Source organism: Bos indicus x Bos taurus, chromosome 4 (assembly GCF_003369695.1).
Source record: "Bos indicus x Bos taurus breed Angus x Brahman F1 hybrid chromosome 4, Bos_hybrid_MaternalHap_v2.0, whole genome shotgun sequence".
Lineage (NCBI taxonomy): Eukaryota > Metazoa > Chordata > Mammalia > Artiodactyla > Bovidae > Bos > Bos indicus x Bos taurus.
Window position 1 is genome coordinate 7,860,774 of NC_040079.1, and position 13,178 is coordinate 7,873,951.

The 13,178-nt window shown below is 47.0% G+C and overlaps 1 protein-coding gene across 4 annotated transcripts in view; it reads right to left on the reverse strand.

The window, feature by feature from the left end:
- Positions 1-13,178, reverse strand: part of CUL1 (cullin 1) — an 88,218-nt gene that overhangs the window by 6,207 nt on the left and 68,833 nt on the right. For all 4 annotated transcript variants that reach the window (XM_027538723.1, XM_027538722.1, XM_027538721.1 and 1 more), the window contains exons 10-16: positions 6,926-7,033; positions 6,739-6,845; positions 5,452-5,500; positions 4,962-5,093; positions 3,614-3,731; positions 2,205-2,281; positions 1,628-1,759 (exon numbers count right to left, since the gene is read on the reverse strand). In XM_027538723.1, the coding sequence (XP_027394524.1) occupies positions 1,628-1,759; positions 2,205-2,281; positions 3,614-3,731; positions 4,962-5,093; positions 5,452-5,500; positions 6,739-6,845; positions 6,926-7,033 (723 nt within the window). The remainder of the gene's footprint in view (positions 1-1,627; positions 1,760-2,204; positions 2,282-3,613; positions 3,732-4,961; positions 5,094-5,451; positions 5,501-6,738; positions 6,846-6,925; positions 7,034-13,178) is intronic.

A 13,178-nucleotide genomic window follows, 5' to 3' on the forward strand; every position in this document is an offset into this window, starting at 1 on the left:
AAAGAGAGGAAAGAGCTAAATGCTGGGCAACTCCCAAAAGAACTTACTTAGGAAACCAGTGCTCTGAATAGACGCAAAAAACAAAGCCCATCCATTAAGCGGGAGTAACACCCATCTAACAATTCCACCACGATCTGCTTCTTCCTGAAAGACGCCACTCCCCACCTTTACAGACACTCGAGGATTCTGCATTTTCTTCCACATGTTTTGTCTATGTAAATACAGTGGACCTTTGAATGACGCAAACTGAATACTTAAGATGGGGTGTCTTTTTATGTAAATGATCTCAATAAAGTTTACATGTCTACTGATCCAAAGTGAGGGGGCACTAAAATTTTAGGTAATGAAGTCTGAACTCAGAGATTCTTCTATGTATACTTGGGAAGAAAGAAAACAATTTCAATTGCATAGGGGACCCTTGATATGGGTTTGAACTGTGTGGGTCCATTTATCGTTGGATTCCACGCCCCCAACAGTAAATAGGACAGTGCTACAGATGTGAGGTTTGTTGAATCTGAAGATATAAGGAAACTGTTGGATGTGAGGTGCTGACTCTAAGTTTTGTGCAGATTTTCAACTGCCCAGGGGGTCGGTGCCCCAAACTGCCACGCTGCTCAAGGGTTAGCTGTATAGAAATCCATATTCAAGCTGATAAAGATCTCTGGACTGGTGTAACGGAGTATCAGACACTTTAGTTTATCAGAGCAGAATTACTCAAAGTATAGTGAGCAGGTTGAGTCTGCAAAATGCAGTCAGAAGTTTCTTAACACTTATAGATTTATAATTGCTTTTATAAGCTTATAAGCACACAAGTGAACCCTCTTCAAGATGGAATCTTTAAAGGACAAGATCTTAACGGAAACTTTGGCTCTTATCAGTCAGGAGCCAGAGGAGGTCCTTTCGCCAGGCTGATGCTTGGCTTCTCAGCGATAAACCGGAAACCAAGTGACAGTTACCATTGCGTGGTGCTCAGCACCATGGTGAGCGAGCACTGAGGCTGCTGTTAACATGAAACTGCCCCGTCAAAGGAAGAGAGCTATTATCATAATTAGATACATGAAACTCCAGCTTTTAAAGCTAATATCTGAACACTTAGTGTGTGTCAAGCAGAAGCTATGTCAATGACACTCTGCGACCCCAGGGACTGCAGCCACCCAGGCTCCTCTGTCGATGGGATTTCCCAGGCAAGAACGGGAAGCCTGGAGTGGGCTGCCATTTCCCCCTCCAACCTATCTTCCTGAATCAGGTATTGAACCTGCGTCTCTTACATTGGCAGGCAGACTCTTTACTGCTGAGCCACCAGGGAAGCCCTCAAACACTTATTAAAATACATTCAATTTCACTTAGTCTTCACACCACACACAAAGTCCAAACACTAACCGCCCCCCCGCCACTTTTGTGGAGGAGAAAAGTGAGGTTCAGCATTACTGAGTAACTTCTCCCTTAGCTACAGAGAACTCACCTCTCCGACTCATAAAATTCAAGGTATTTAACCTCAGTATTATTTTGCAGAAGCTTAACTCTAGATTCTGTTGCATGTTACTGTTGGATTTCTATAATTCATCTTATCTTCATTTATATTAAACAAACCAACCAACCCAACCTCCAAAATAAAAAGTGATCTTACCTGCAAAGTGTATCTGTTTTTGAAGCAGTTTGTTACTAATTCTCCTTTTGACAGTTGATATAACCACGTCAATTTTCTGCCACTGTGACGGCTGGCGTAAAAGGCTGTGAATCGCTGGTAACTCCGTTCCAGCTGCGTACAAAGTGGGGAGAGCACTTGTGAAACATGTACCTCAACACATCCTATGGTCAACATCTCTAAACACAAACACTGGCCCTAGTTTACAGGACAAAATGCTGACATAAAAGTGAACTACAAATATCAAGTGTTTATTATCTTGCAGAAGTCCATTAATTTACACGTTTGAAAGTACAATTAAAAAAAAGTCTCTAGTTCAAGACAAGTAGGGATCAGGATGGCGTTCATCACAGAACTACGAGGTCCTACTTTCTGAGAGTAACCACCACCGCTGGGTGGGACCGGAGGTGCCACCTCCCGACCCCACGCCGGCCAGTGCTCAGGGCTGCCTGGGCGCGGCTCGGCCAGCAGGAAGGCCTTCTGCGGACACGCTGCCATGAAGGGGCCCCTCCTTACCCCTGCCCAACACCAAGGGAACAGAAGAGGAACCCATCCTTACCTCCGACGGCAAGGCAAACGTGCAAGACTGCTGAAAGGGCCACGATCCGGAACTCAGCACTTGAATACTGAAATCCACTGGGGGAGGGGGAAAGTTCAGGAATACATTAGCCTTATAAACTGGAAAATGCCAACAGAGCAGGTAAACTTAAATTGCTTTTTATTAAAAGAAAAACATACTAAGTGAAAAATCCTGCTTTAATATAAAACTAAGGATGAAACACACTAAATTTCAATTAAATTTCGTAAAGGGAAAGTGTTAGTCGCTCAGTTGTGTCTGACTTTGCAGCCCCATGGACTATAGCACACCAGGCTCCTCTGTCCACGGGGATTCTCCAGACAAGAATACTGGAGTGGGTTGCCATTCCTTTCTCCAGGGGATCTTTCCTACCCAGGGATCTCCCGCATTGCAGGCAGATTCTTTACTGGCTGAGCCACCTGGGAAGTAAAGGGAAAAAGAGCCACAAATTCTCTTCTGCAAAGAGTGAGTCTTCCATTCCTCGTCTAACTCAGAATTTTAACACCATGTGCCTGTTTGGCTTCATCTGCTCTGGTTTTCAGCCACCAATACGCTCAGTCCACTCAGGGCACACCTGAGTTCCTCAGGCTGGATGGCCCGAGAGCCTCAAACTCAAGACAATGAGAAGCCCAAGTCAGCCGACTTCGTATGCTTTGTGTGGCACTGATGACTCTGTGCACAGCACAAAGACTGTATGTATCTAATACACGTATAATCTATATATTATACCAAAATGTCATCACTGCAGACGGCCGACAACAAGTCTGCTGGCACCACGGTCAAGTTTTACAATGGAATGGTGCTTTCGATTTGGGGCAAGTACAGCCTCATTCTTCATTTAAAAACAAGAGAATCACCATATGATGATGTCAGCGAAACCTGCTGCAGTCAGACCTCGCGGGAGCCCAGTGGGCCTCTGTGTGTCCTGACACCAGCCTGTCCTGACCCCCAGTGGCAATCAAGGAGCCAGGTTTTGACTGGTCATCTGTATGGCCACAGAAGTTTCTTATAATAGAAGAAACTGCTAGAATGGAATCAGACTAAAGTGAAGAAACGTTAACTGAAACTTAAACTGTAAGTGGTGCCCTGAGCTGGTGACCGGCCAGGGTGAGGCGGCCGCGCCAGCCAGTGGAAGAAGTCAGGGCTCAGGACCTGAACACAAGACTCCCACCGGCTCGGCCCCTCGGGGAAACGCCAACCCCCTTCCCCGGCTTCACCTCCTGTCATCACCCAGGAGGCAGGAGGCCGGGGGTGCGTGGGGGGCGGACTTCCTGTGTGCCTGGCCCTGAATTTCTGATAAAGCTGCTGTCTCTCGCACTTGCTACAAAGAGCGCCGCCTCCGCCAAGAGCCCTGCATGGTCAAGGAAGCTCGGGAACCCAGGGATACTCACAGTCAAGTGGCTCGGAGTTCGTTAGGTGCTTTTTGAACTGCTCGTTCAAATCTTTGCTTACACCAATGTCTTGAAACATCCGCTGAAGTTTAGAGGTATACTCAAAACCACAAGCTTGCTGAAATAAACCCAGACAACTGCCTTATTAACTTCTCCAGAGACAGAGATGTATACAGGGGAGTCTGACGGGGAGCATACACATATAAGATGCTGAACGGCAGTACTGAAGCTGCAGCAGGTAACAGGAGCTCACGCTATGAACATGCACTGATTAAAGTCCATACGCTATCAAAACCTACACAGCTGTAAACAGAACCGTCAGCAACTGTGGGAGAACACAGTGACTACCACTCGGGCAGGAAGAACAAGGATTTCTGAGAGCATGAGAACACCAAGACGACATGGCTTGTCTGTGCTCTCACCTGCTGCCGCGGGCTGACCTGCCCGCTGCCCCCTCCCTCCTATGCTGAAGTCCTAGGCTGATGGTACTCGGAGGTGGGGCGGCAGTGAGATAACGAGGTTTAGGAAAGGTCCTGAGGGTGGACCTCTGTGCGGGGAAGAGTTGGCCAGGTGGGCCGGCTGGGCGTCCTCAGGGAAGGGGCGGGGTGGGGGGCGGAGAGCCTGCACTGGACACTGAGCTGCCTGGACCTTGACCTGCGCATCCCGGCAGCCTCTGGAGCTCTGAGAACACTTCTCTCCTGTGTGAGCCACTCAGTTACAGTTTTCTGTCACAGCAAACTGCACCGAGTAACACTCTCATTAACTGATTTCCGGTCACAGTGAAATACACCATAAAACACGGAACAGTGCCTGAGAGGCCAGGTGCAGTGGGAGCTGAGTTAAGAAAAAGCGCTCAACAGCCAGCTAAGGTGATGCTTCCTGTCCTCCCGCAGATGTGGGGCTACCAACAGTCAACCAAGCCCAGAGAAATACGAAAAGCCCCACTTGCTCAAGGCCGGCGAAACATATGAGTGGAGTGGAGGCCATGCCAATTGGAGCAATTCCTGGTGGTGGGGGGTGGGGGCGTGCAGAGCTGGGGCTGTGCACAGGAGCTGGGAGAGGATGCGCTGGATGGGCTCAGCTGCAGCAGAAGGGCGCGTGTGTGCATGTGTGGGCGCATGTCTGTGTCTGGGAACCTGTGTGTGCGTGCACGTGAGTGTCGGGGAGAGCACAGGCAGCCCTACGACTGGGGCCTGGACGCGTCTCGACAACGATGGTGGGCTCTCGGTGTGCAGCGGCAGCGCTCACACCACGCCATCACAGCTGATGGCTCGGCCCAGCCGACAGCCTGGAGGGACTGGGAGCCTCGGCGTCCGAGGCTGCGCTGTCCAAGAGAAGCTGGCCTTACCTTCAGCTTGGAGATCATGCTCGCCTCGGCGTCATCGCTCGCGCTGTTCTGGTGCACGAGCCTCTTGGCCAACATTTTTGCATAGAACTTCTGAAACACGTCCTTGTCCTCGATGTATTTGAAGACCACCATCTGGAAAGCCGCCAGAGAGCACACACACGCCTTACGACCGGTCCCAGCCACAGGCCAGGAGGCAACACGTGGGTCTTGGTCTGTCCCACCCCGTATGCTGACATTTAGAGGGACAGAAAATACTGCCCCCGTAATCTTTAATACTGTCATCCACTCCTTAAATCACACTAAGTTGGTCTAGAATTATTACTAATGAGAAAGGTACAAATGCTAAAGTTAACTCAGTACAGGAAGTAAAGTCGGATTTAGAATAAAATAAGTGTTTCTACTACTTTTCAGATGCCTCATATACATAACCTTAAAGCCATCTGTCAGAGAAAAAGTTCCTGAAAACCGATGTAACTAGCCAGCACCTTACCACTTGGTTGAGTGTGTCTTCGAGTTCTGCTTCTTCTGGGTTCTTGGAACTGAAAATTTTTAAAAGGCATGGTGTTTTATTAATTAAAAAAAACCCAGCAAATGTTTACTAAACAAGCACCTCTTTACCAAACTACCATATCACATGCGGTTCAAACGGTGAGTTTTTTTTCAGATCAGCACGTGGATGAGGGAAGGTTAGCTTTTCTAACCTGTGGCCATTTGGCAATCTTATATTCTATTTCATAAACTATCCTTCCAAATAATCATTTAGAACATCCACAACAAAAATGAAAAGTTTCCCAAAACATTCTGAATCAAGTTTTCCTTTAAGATAACCCATTTAAATGTAAGTAAATTAGCTTCACTTTTCTAATTGCTTTCCTCAATATGCTTGAACTTAACTTTGAAAAAATAAAAGGCCATTCAATGGCCTAACAGTTAAAGGTAGTGGGAGGGCTTTTTAAACTCCCTCCCCAGTGCGGCCTCCCACTTGTCATTATGTCTACAAAACAGATGGCTGTCCTTTAGCAACTGATTCATTCATTCTGGGCTATGAGCAAATATTAATTGAAAAGTGATTTCAGGACAAACAAAAATTTAAAGGTTTTGCTCTTAGAGTCCTCTATAAATGAGATCCCTATAAATTCATCTAAAATGACCCAACCACCAAACAGGCTCTGAAGAGGTGCTCCTGCTTCAGAACGGTTGGCCAGAAGCTCCGTGCTTCTCCCTTAGAGGCTGGGGCCGTGTCCCTCTCCTCAAAGGTTCCCTTGGTGCCCACTCGCATCCAGTCACTAACGCACGCTCATTAGCGCCGCACTTTGGAGCTCTCCACCCCTCTGTCTGCGTCAGCTGCCTTAACTAAAGAACAGCCTATCAACAGACTCGATGAGACAGTTTCTGAAAAGACAATGGCTAAAAAAGCAGCTGCGTGTCCTGCCAAACAAACTCAAGCTCTGCCAGAGTGCCTGCGTATTTAAAATACGCAAGTTTTTCATTTGATAGAGCTCCAAATTTTAGCCTTTTAGCTAGGAGGGTCACCCTCACACCGTCTACAATTACAGACGTTAGAAATTACAGCCGTAAGGAACAGGTGAAGTGGGCACTAACACGTATCGTGAAATGACTTTCAGGAGGACAAAGAAGGTGTGCTCAGTTTACAGTATTCTTCCCAAAAGGTACAAAAAGATTACAACGTGACGTACGTAACAGAACTTTTAACTCCTCATCTAGAGGTCGAGGCTTTAAGCAGGTTTACTAAGAAAATGCACAAACGCACTAGTACCTCTTCTTCAACAGGGAGTCACAGTATCGAGCCAGCAACTCGGGGGATTTACTAGACGACTGAGCCATTTTGGTAACTGCGTTGTTGTTTATGAAGCGACCGCAAGCCTGCAGATCACAGAAACACCGTCAGAGGCCCGTGTGCCATCCGCCCGGTCCCGCAAGGAGCCACAGGCCAGCATACCTACCTTGTCCAGCGCGGCCACGAAGCCAGCATCATTGTTGAACGCCGACATCACCAGGGCATTGTATTTTTTATGCACATCCAACACTGTCTGTACATACATTTTGGGGTCCTTGGGTAGAGAGAAAAACAGACACGAGTTGGTTCCTGGGGACTAGACTGTATACTCACATGCTACTGGAAAATATTCCAAAAGATCTGCTTCCTTCTTCAAAGATGCTAACAAATAAGATCAAGAAATACTTCACATCCCATCATCAAAATACATAGGACATTCTGCTTATAGATATAATAAAAGAAAATATATTCTCTGCACTCAAAATGAAACACTAATTCCGAACTACACAAAAAAGTGATTTTTCAAATTATTTGAAAACTCGAACCACACAAAACAAACTTTCAAAGTGACAGCTTTGCTTTGTCTACTTTTGCTGTTGAAAATTTCATATTCTGGACTTTTTCTTGGCTGGGGAAACCCGTCAATAAGTTACTTAGAACTTAGCTGAGTAGGCAGTGCAAGAATAATGTAGGTTTGAGGTCTCAGGACGTGTGGGCAAGGGCAGGGGTGGGTCGCACGTGGCAGTGAGGGTCTGACTAGTACACCCGGGAAATCTGAAGATGGACGAGGACAAGTAGAGATCTAGGGTGGGAAAGGCCGGGCCCAGAGACCGTCAGAGCACTGGGCGATCGGTGGGGTGGCCACTGGGAGTCTCTGGACAGAACAGAAAGGAGATGTGAGAACCAGCCTCAGGGAAGGTTTTGGGAGCGCTGTAGAAGGCAGGCAGGAAGGATGGGCCGGAGGGGACAGTCCAGGGTCATACGAAGACCAGAGTGGCCGACCCCGAGGGCTGGCCTCGTGTCAGAGGGCGCACTGAGCTCGCAGGCCTGACTGTCACACTGCGGGGTCGGGGCTGTTGGCCTCCCCCCTAGAAACGAGGAAACAAAGTCACGGGTGGGCACCTGGCCAGCCTGATGTGGGCAGCCTGCTCCTGAGAGTCTCAGAGAGGAAACGGCCCAGGGAGAGGTTAAGCAGACAGGCGGAGCCCAGGCGGTGCTGCTGGACACGGGGCTCAGCATGAGCGCAGGGCTCCGCGGCCAGCACATCACTGACGGGAGGTATCAATGGTCTGCCAGCGCGCCCCAATTCTCGACAGGTATTTCTCTTCTGGTTCAGGAAGGAGAAACTACAACTCCCCCAATTCCAACTATTCTGCATTTCTATGACACCTGACTTGATTTTGGGTCACCATTAAATCATTCTTCTGTGACAGGGTTATACCAGGAGGTTCAGAGGTTTTCTGTTATTAAAGATATAATAAACATGAAAGGCCTATTATTATTATTATGAATAAAAGTACTGTGACAAGATTTTCATTTTAGTGACATGTAAAGTGGCCTCTACTGGGCAGACATTTGATAAAATGTTAAAAGGGAACTTAACACAAAAAACTGCCAAATAAAAATCACTTAAAATATTGAAAGCGGATGCCACATATATTTAATGTTTAAAAATTTTTCTATCTTAAAACTTAGAACACACACACACAGCATTAACTGTCTAACTGTACAATCCCGCTCTTAGTTTCCAGAGAATGATTCCAGGTGTAGAAGTTCTTGCATTCTGTATTAATGATCTGATTTCTAAGACTGCACCCAAAAATACCTGTCCATCAGCACACATCTTAACTTCATATAAACTCAGTTCTTTTTTTTTTTTTTAACAATGAAAATACTGTCCGCTTGACTTAATTTTGGTTTTGCCATTGAAACTGACACTGCTTTTGCCAATTCAGATTTTAGATTGTTTTCTGACTTCATGTCAAATTATTTCTCATCATTCATACTGTTTTTCTCTTGGCATTGGTTCTTTTAAAGTATTTACAAAGAGCTTTCGCCTCCAACAAGTACCCAAACACTGGAAAATGCCAGCAAACACTATCACACAGTAAGGTTATTAGCAGCATTACAAAGAATTACATATCAAAACTGCCAATTTAAGGACTTAATTTGCTTCCAAACCTTGCTGTTTCTTGGAACATCACTCACAGGATTGATATAAAGTGTATTATGAATATAAACAGATTAATATTTGCTTCATTTGCAAGAATGACTGCCTCTTAGGAGCAGAGAAGGACACACACACATTTATAACTGGGCACTGGACTGCCCCTCTGCCTCAGCCTGGTTCCCAGAGACGGCCTGAAGCTCGGAGTTCCCGCCTCGGCACCCCCGCCCTCGCTCTGCACCCTCATCAATGGCGTCCTCTGAACCAGCAGCACCTCTATGTCGCCATTATGTTTGCAGGTGAACTACACTCTCTTCCGTCATCTTTATTTCTTGACCGATTTTTCTCAGATCCAAGATTTGGAAAAAACATAAAGTCCCAAGAAATGCCAGGTATGAATTCCTCCCCATGGAAAGACAGATCTTCTCTAAGGGAACAGAAACCTTCAGACTCCAATTCCAGATCCTTTCGGCTAACAGGAGAAGACCCAGCCAGGAGTCTGGCTGGTGAGAAGTGAGGGTGTGGATGGAACCTCCTGAGGGAAGACTGTGCTAAGGCGCTGAGCCCTGGAGACCTGAATTAGCTTCTGAGATCCTGAGAGAAGCCACCTCGGAGCTGCCAAGGGCAGATGGAGACAGGGACGCACGGGAGTAGCACAGAGGAAGGAGTTTGAGGAAGGAGCCATCGGCAGTGTCTAATGGAGGAGAAAACGTTCAAAAGGTGAGTGATTTAGCAACCAGGAGATAAATGGTGATGTGCAGGAGCTGTTCCCGAGGGCCCCGGATGGCAGGGCCACAGAAGCAAGAGAGGTGAGGGCAGAGGAAAGGCTGGCTGAATGAAATGCGTGCTTTTTTAAGAACATGAAGATGCGAATTTTGGATGTTAAAGAAAAAAAAAAAAACGAATGGAGTACTTAGCAATCTGCGTGATTACTCTTACTATGCAGGAGTTCTCTGCATATAAGAAAACACGACACCACTCAAGCTGGTCCCGGGGTTGGGGAGGGTGGTGGGGGGACCTTATCCAACTCCTACGTGATGGGCATCTTTCTGCCTGTGGCTGGTACATTCCTCTCCAGACCAGATGTCCCCACTCGGCTAACACAACCTGCCATGGACGCAGGGGGATTCCTGAATTCCTGACGCTCAGAAGCATCAGAGTCGGCCTGACCGCCCCCTGGTTCTGCCGCTCTCTGCACTGCTATTTACATTTCTTTTCTGTCAACGTTTTATTGTAGAAAAGATTCAGATATATTAAAAATCGCAAAGAACCGTAAAACTCGCCCCCTGTATTCACTGTCCGGCTTCAACAATCATCCGACACGAACCCTGCCCTTTACAGTATAACTGCCTCATTCCTTCTCTGCGTCCCCATCACCAGCCGTGTCATTTCTATCTGAACCACTCTTAACAAACCTAACTGGTATGCTAACAGTTCTTCTTCCTTTCAATCCATTTTTCACATGGTAGCAATTTCATTTAAAAAAAAAAGGAGAAAACAAAGAAAATCATATTGTCAGTTTCAGGCTTATATGGCCTAACCTGGTTTCCTCTTGTCCTTGGGATTAAGGTGGATCGCTGACCTAGCCTTCGGGGTCTCCCTGGTCTGGCCGGCCCAGGCCGCCCTCTCAGGTGTACCTGCCCCGTCCCCGCTTCCTGTCCCAGCAGACCTCTTGGGGGCTCCGTGTAGGATCCCAGCTGCCAATCTTGGACTCGTCACCAGTATTTTCTGAGCACCTCCCTGAACCCTGAACGGCAAGGCCTCCCCCATCACACGATGGTCAGCATCGTCATGGGGTGCTGCTCAGGCTGCCCCCCTTGCTGGGCATGAGCTCAAACACCAAGAGAAGTTCATGGTCTCCTCTGACTGGGCCGGGAACCAGGCACGGCCACTTCAGGGTGGGCGGGCAGGCGCAGAGCAAGGCTAAGCCACAACTGAGATCGGTGTGGGGGATAAAGTCCGATTTGGGTAAGAGGAGGCTCCCCTGATGGGTGTGCCTGTGGAAGAAAGGACTGAGGTTCCCCCTACAGGTGGAGGAGAGATGGGAGCTTCCTGGTTACACTAAGACACAGTGAGTCTCCTCAGAGCCTGGTGATCACAGACTAAAAATGGACATTTGTGTATTTTTTTTTTTGTTTTTCAGAGAAAAAGGTTGTTCTCTTCATCTCATGGCAAGACAGAGTGGACAAATTTAACTGCATGTTTTCTGGACCAATCTGCATTGTCACCATGTTATCAGTTCTCTGTAATTAAAATGATGAGTTGGACTTACTATGTAAAACTGCTTCATTTTATCCTAAAACAGCTCATTGGTCCCCTCTTTTCCCACATCAACTGCATCAAAACTAGTACATTTCTTTTTTTTCTTTCTTTCTGTTTAAGTTTTGTTATGGAAAATTTTCAACATATTCAAAATGAGAAATAGTAAAATCAGACACCATGATCCATCACCCAGCATTCAGCAGTGCTGGTCGAGTACCTTCTCCCACCCGCTCTGTACTCTGGGAAGACCTGGCTGAGGCTGAGTGCTCCACCCCCTGGACCAGACGGAGCCGCATCACGCTCCCCAAGCAGGGCTCCCAAGCAGGAGTGGCTCTGAGTGGATCACTCTCTTCTCTCACCATGCACAGGAAGACTGAGTCAGAACTAAGTTCTTACATTTGGGATTTTACTCCAGAGAGAAAGGGAATCTTGGATATATCATTTAACCCTACATCTGCCAGAAGCACCCAGCACCGTGTTACTCTGTTTATTCTGGGCTAAGTTCGTACACAATTCAGTTCTTCTAATTACACCTAAGCCAACTTCTCAACCCAAACCATAGAACTTTTTTTTACAAGTCTGATATACGGCCTCAGACTCACTCCTTAGTCTTATGCTGAAAAACATGCTTGTCAGAGCTCCCTGGTTTTACGTCTGTCTTTAACCTTCTCCACTTTAAGTGCTCCTCTTACAAGCACCGTCACTCCTGATCCTGGAGCCAGCAGCCCCGCGCCGCTCCTGAAAACGCCTTTCCATCTCAGGAGAACACTTTCCCCTCCCCAAACCTGCAAATAAACGTTGACAACCCTGCGCCCCAGTCCAGGTCTGCAGCCAACCTCCCACCATCAGACCGACAGCCCCGCGGGACATCAAAGTATCTACAAGCCCACTCTTGCTGGGTTACATTTCAGGTCCAGTTAGACTGAAGTCACTCAGTCAAGATACTTTCAAAGAGGACTCTGTGCTTATCTGTTGCCATTTCTGCCCTGAAGACTGTAATGAAACATTCTCTATACCTGATTTATGAGGCCTTCTTTGTAGAGAACAATAGCGCCCAGACTCTGCAGAACAGAGTGCTAATTAAAAATTCAACATGAAACCAACAGTATCATCAAGTATTCATTAGCAAGTACGTACAAGTCTGTATTGACTCCTTTCCTGAACTTCATTCTGCTATAAAATTTTGGTGTCAAGGGAAATTACAAAGCCATCCAGACCTGATATAGTTTTACTTTGTATTTATGTCGTATGTGGATGACTGTCACATAGCTGGTGTTCACTTAGATGGACCATTAGGAAAGGTGTTAGCAGTTTTGAATGCCGATAAGAGTCATTCCTCAGAGCTGAGGGCTTGTTCCTTATGATCAGTGTGAATCAAGGAGCTGACCGTACATCAAAGTACTGCTGTCTTTTCCAGCGGGCTTTCTGTACTGATGGAAAACACTGGAGGCAAATTTGTGACCCACGTCTATCAAGAGACCAGACCTCACCACCTCACTGCATGCATTCTGAGTGCCATTCACTATTCTACACTCAGCTTCACTTGTGTTTGCAACCCTTATTTTGCTGTTCTGTTTCATTTATCCTACCGCCTTTTACGTACTGTGTAAGCCCCCTGAATCCTGCTGGAGACAGAGGAGTATCACAAAGACCCAAGTGTACTGAGACCCTGTTCTGTGTGAGGCACAGTGCTGGGCTGAGGGCACAACGGTGGATAAAGCCACCTCTGCAGGAGACATTTACACAGACATCTAAAAGGTAAGGAGTGTGAATGCCATGTAAACAGTCCAACATGATGCTATTTCCAAGGAGTGGTCGAGAAAGGCTTTGGGGAAGGAATGGCATTTGAGGGTATTGGAAGATGAAGTGTTTAATACATGGGGGAAAAAGAAGGCATACATCTAGGCAGAGAGAAGAACCAGGCAGGTCCAGCACAGCGCGTATATGATGGTGTGAAGACCCACGGCTGGTCCAGGCTCAGTAGGAAATG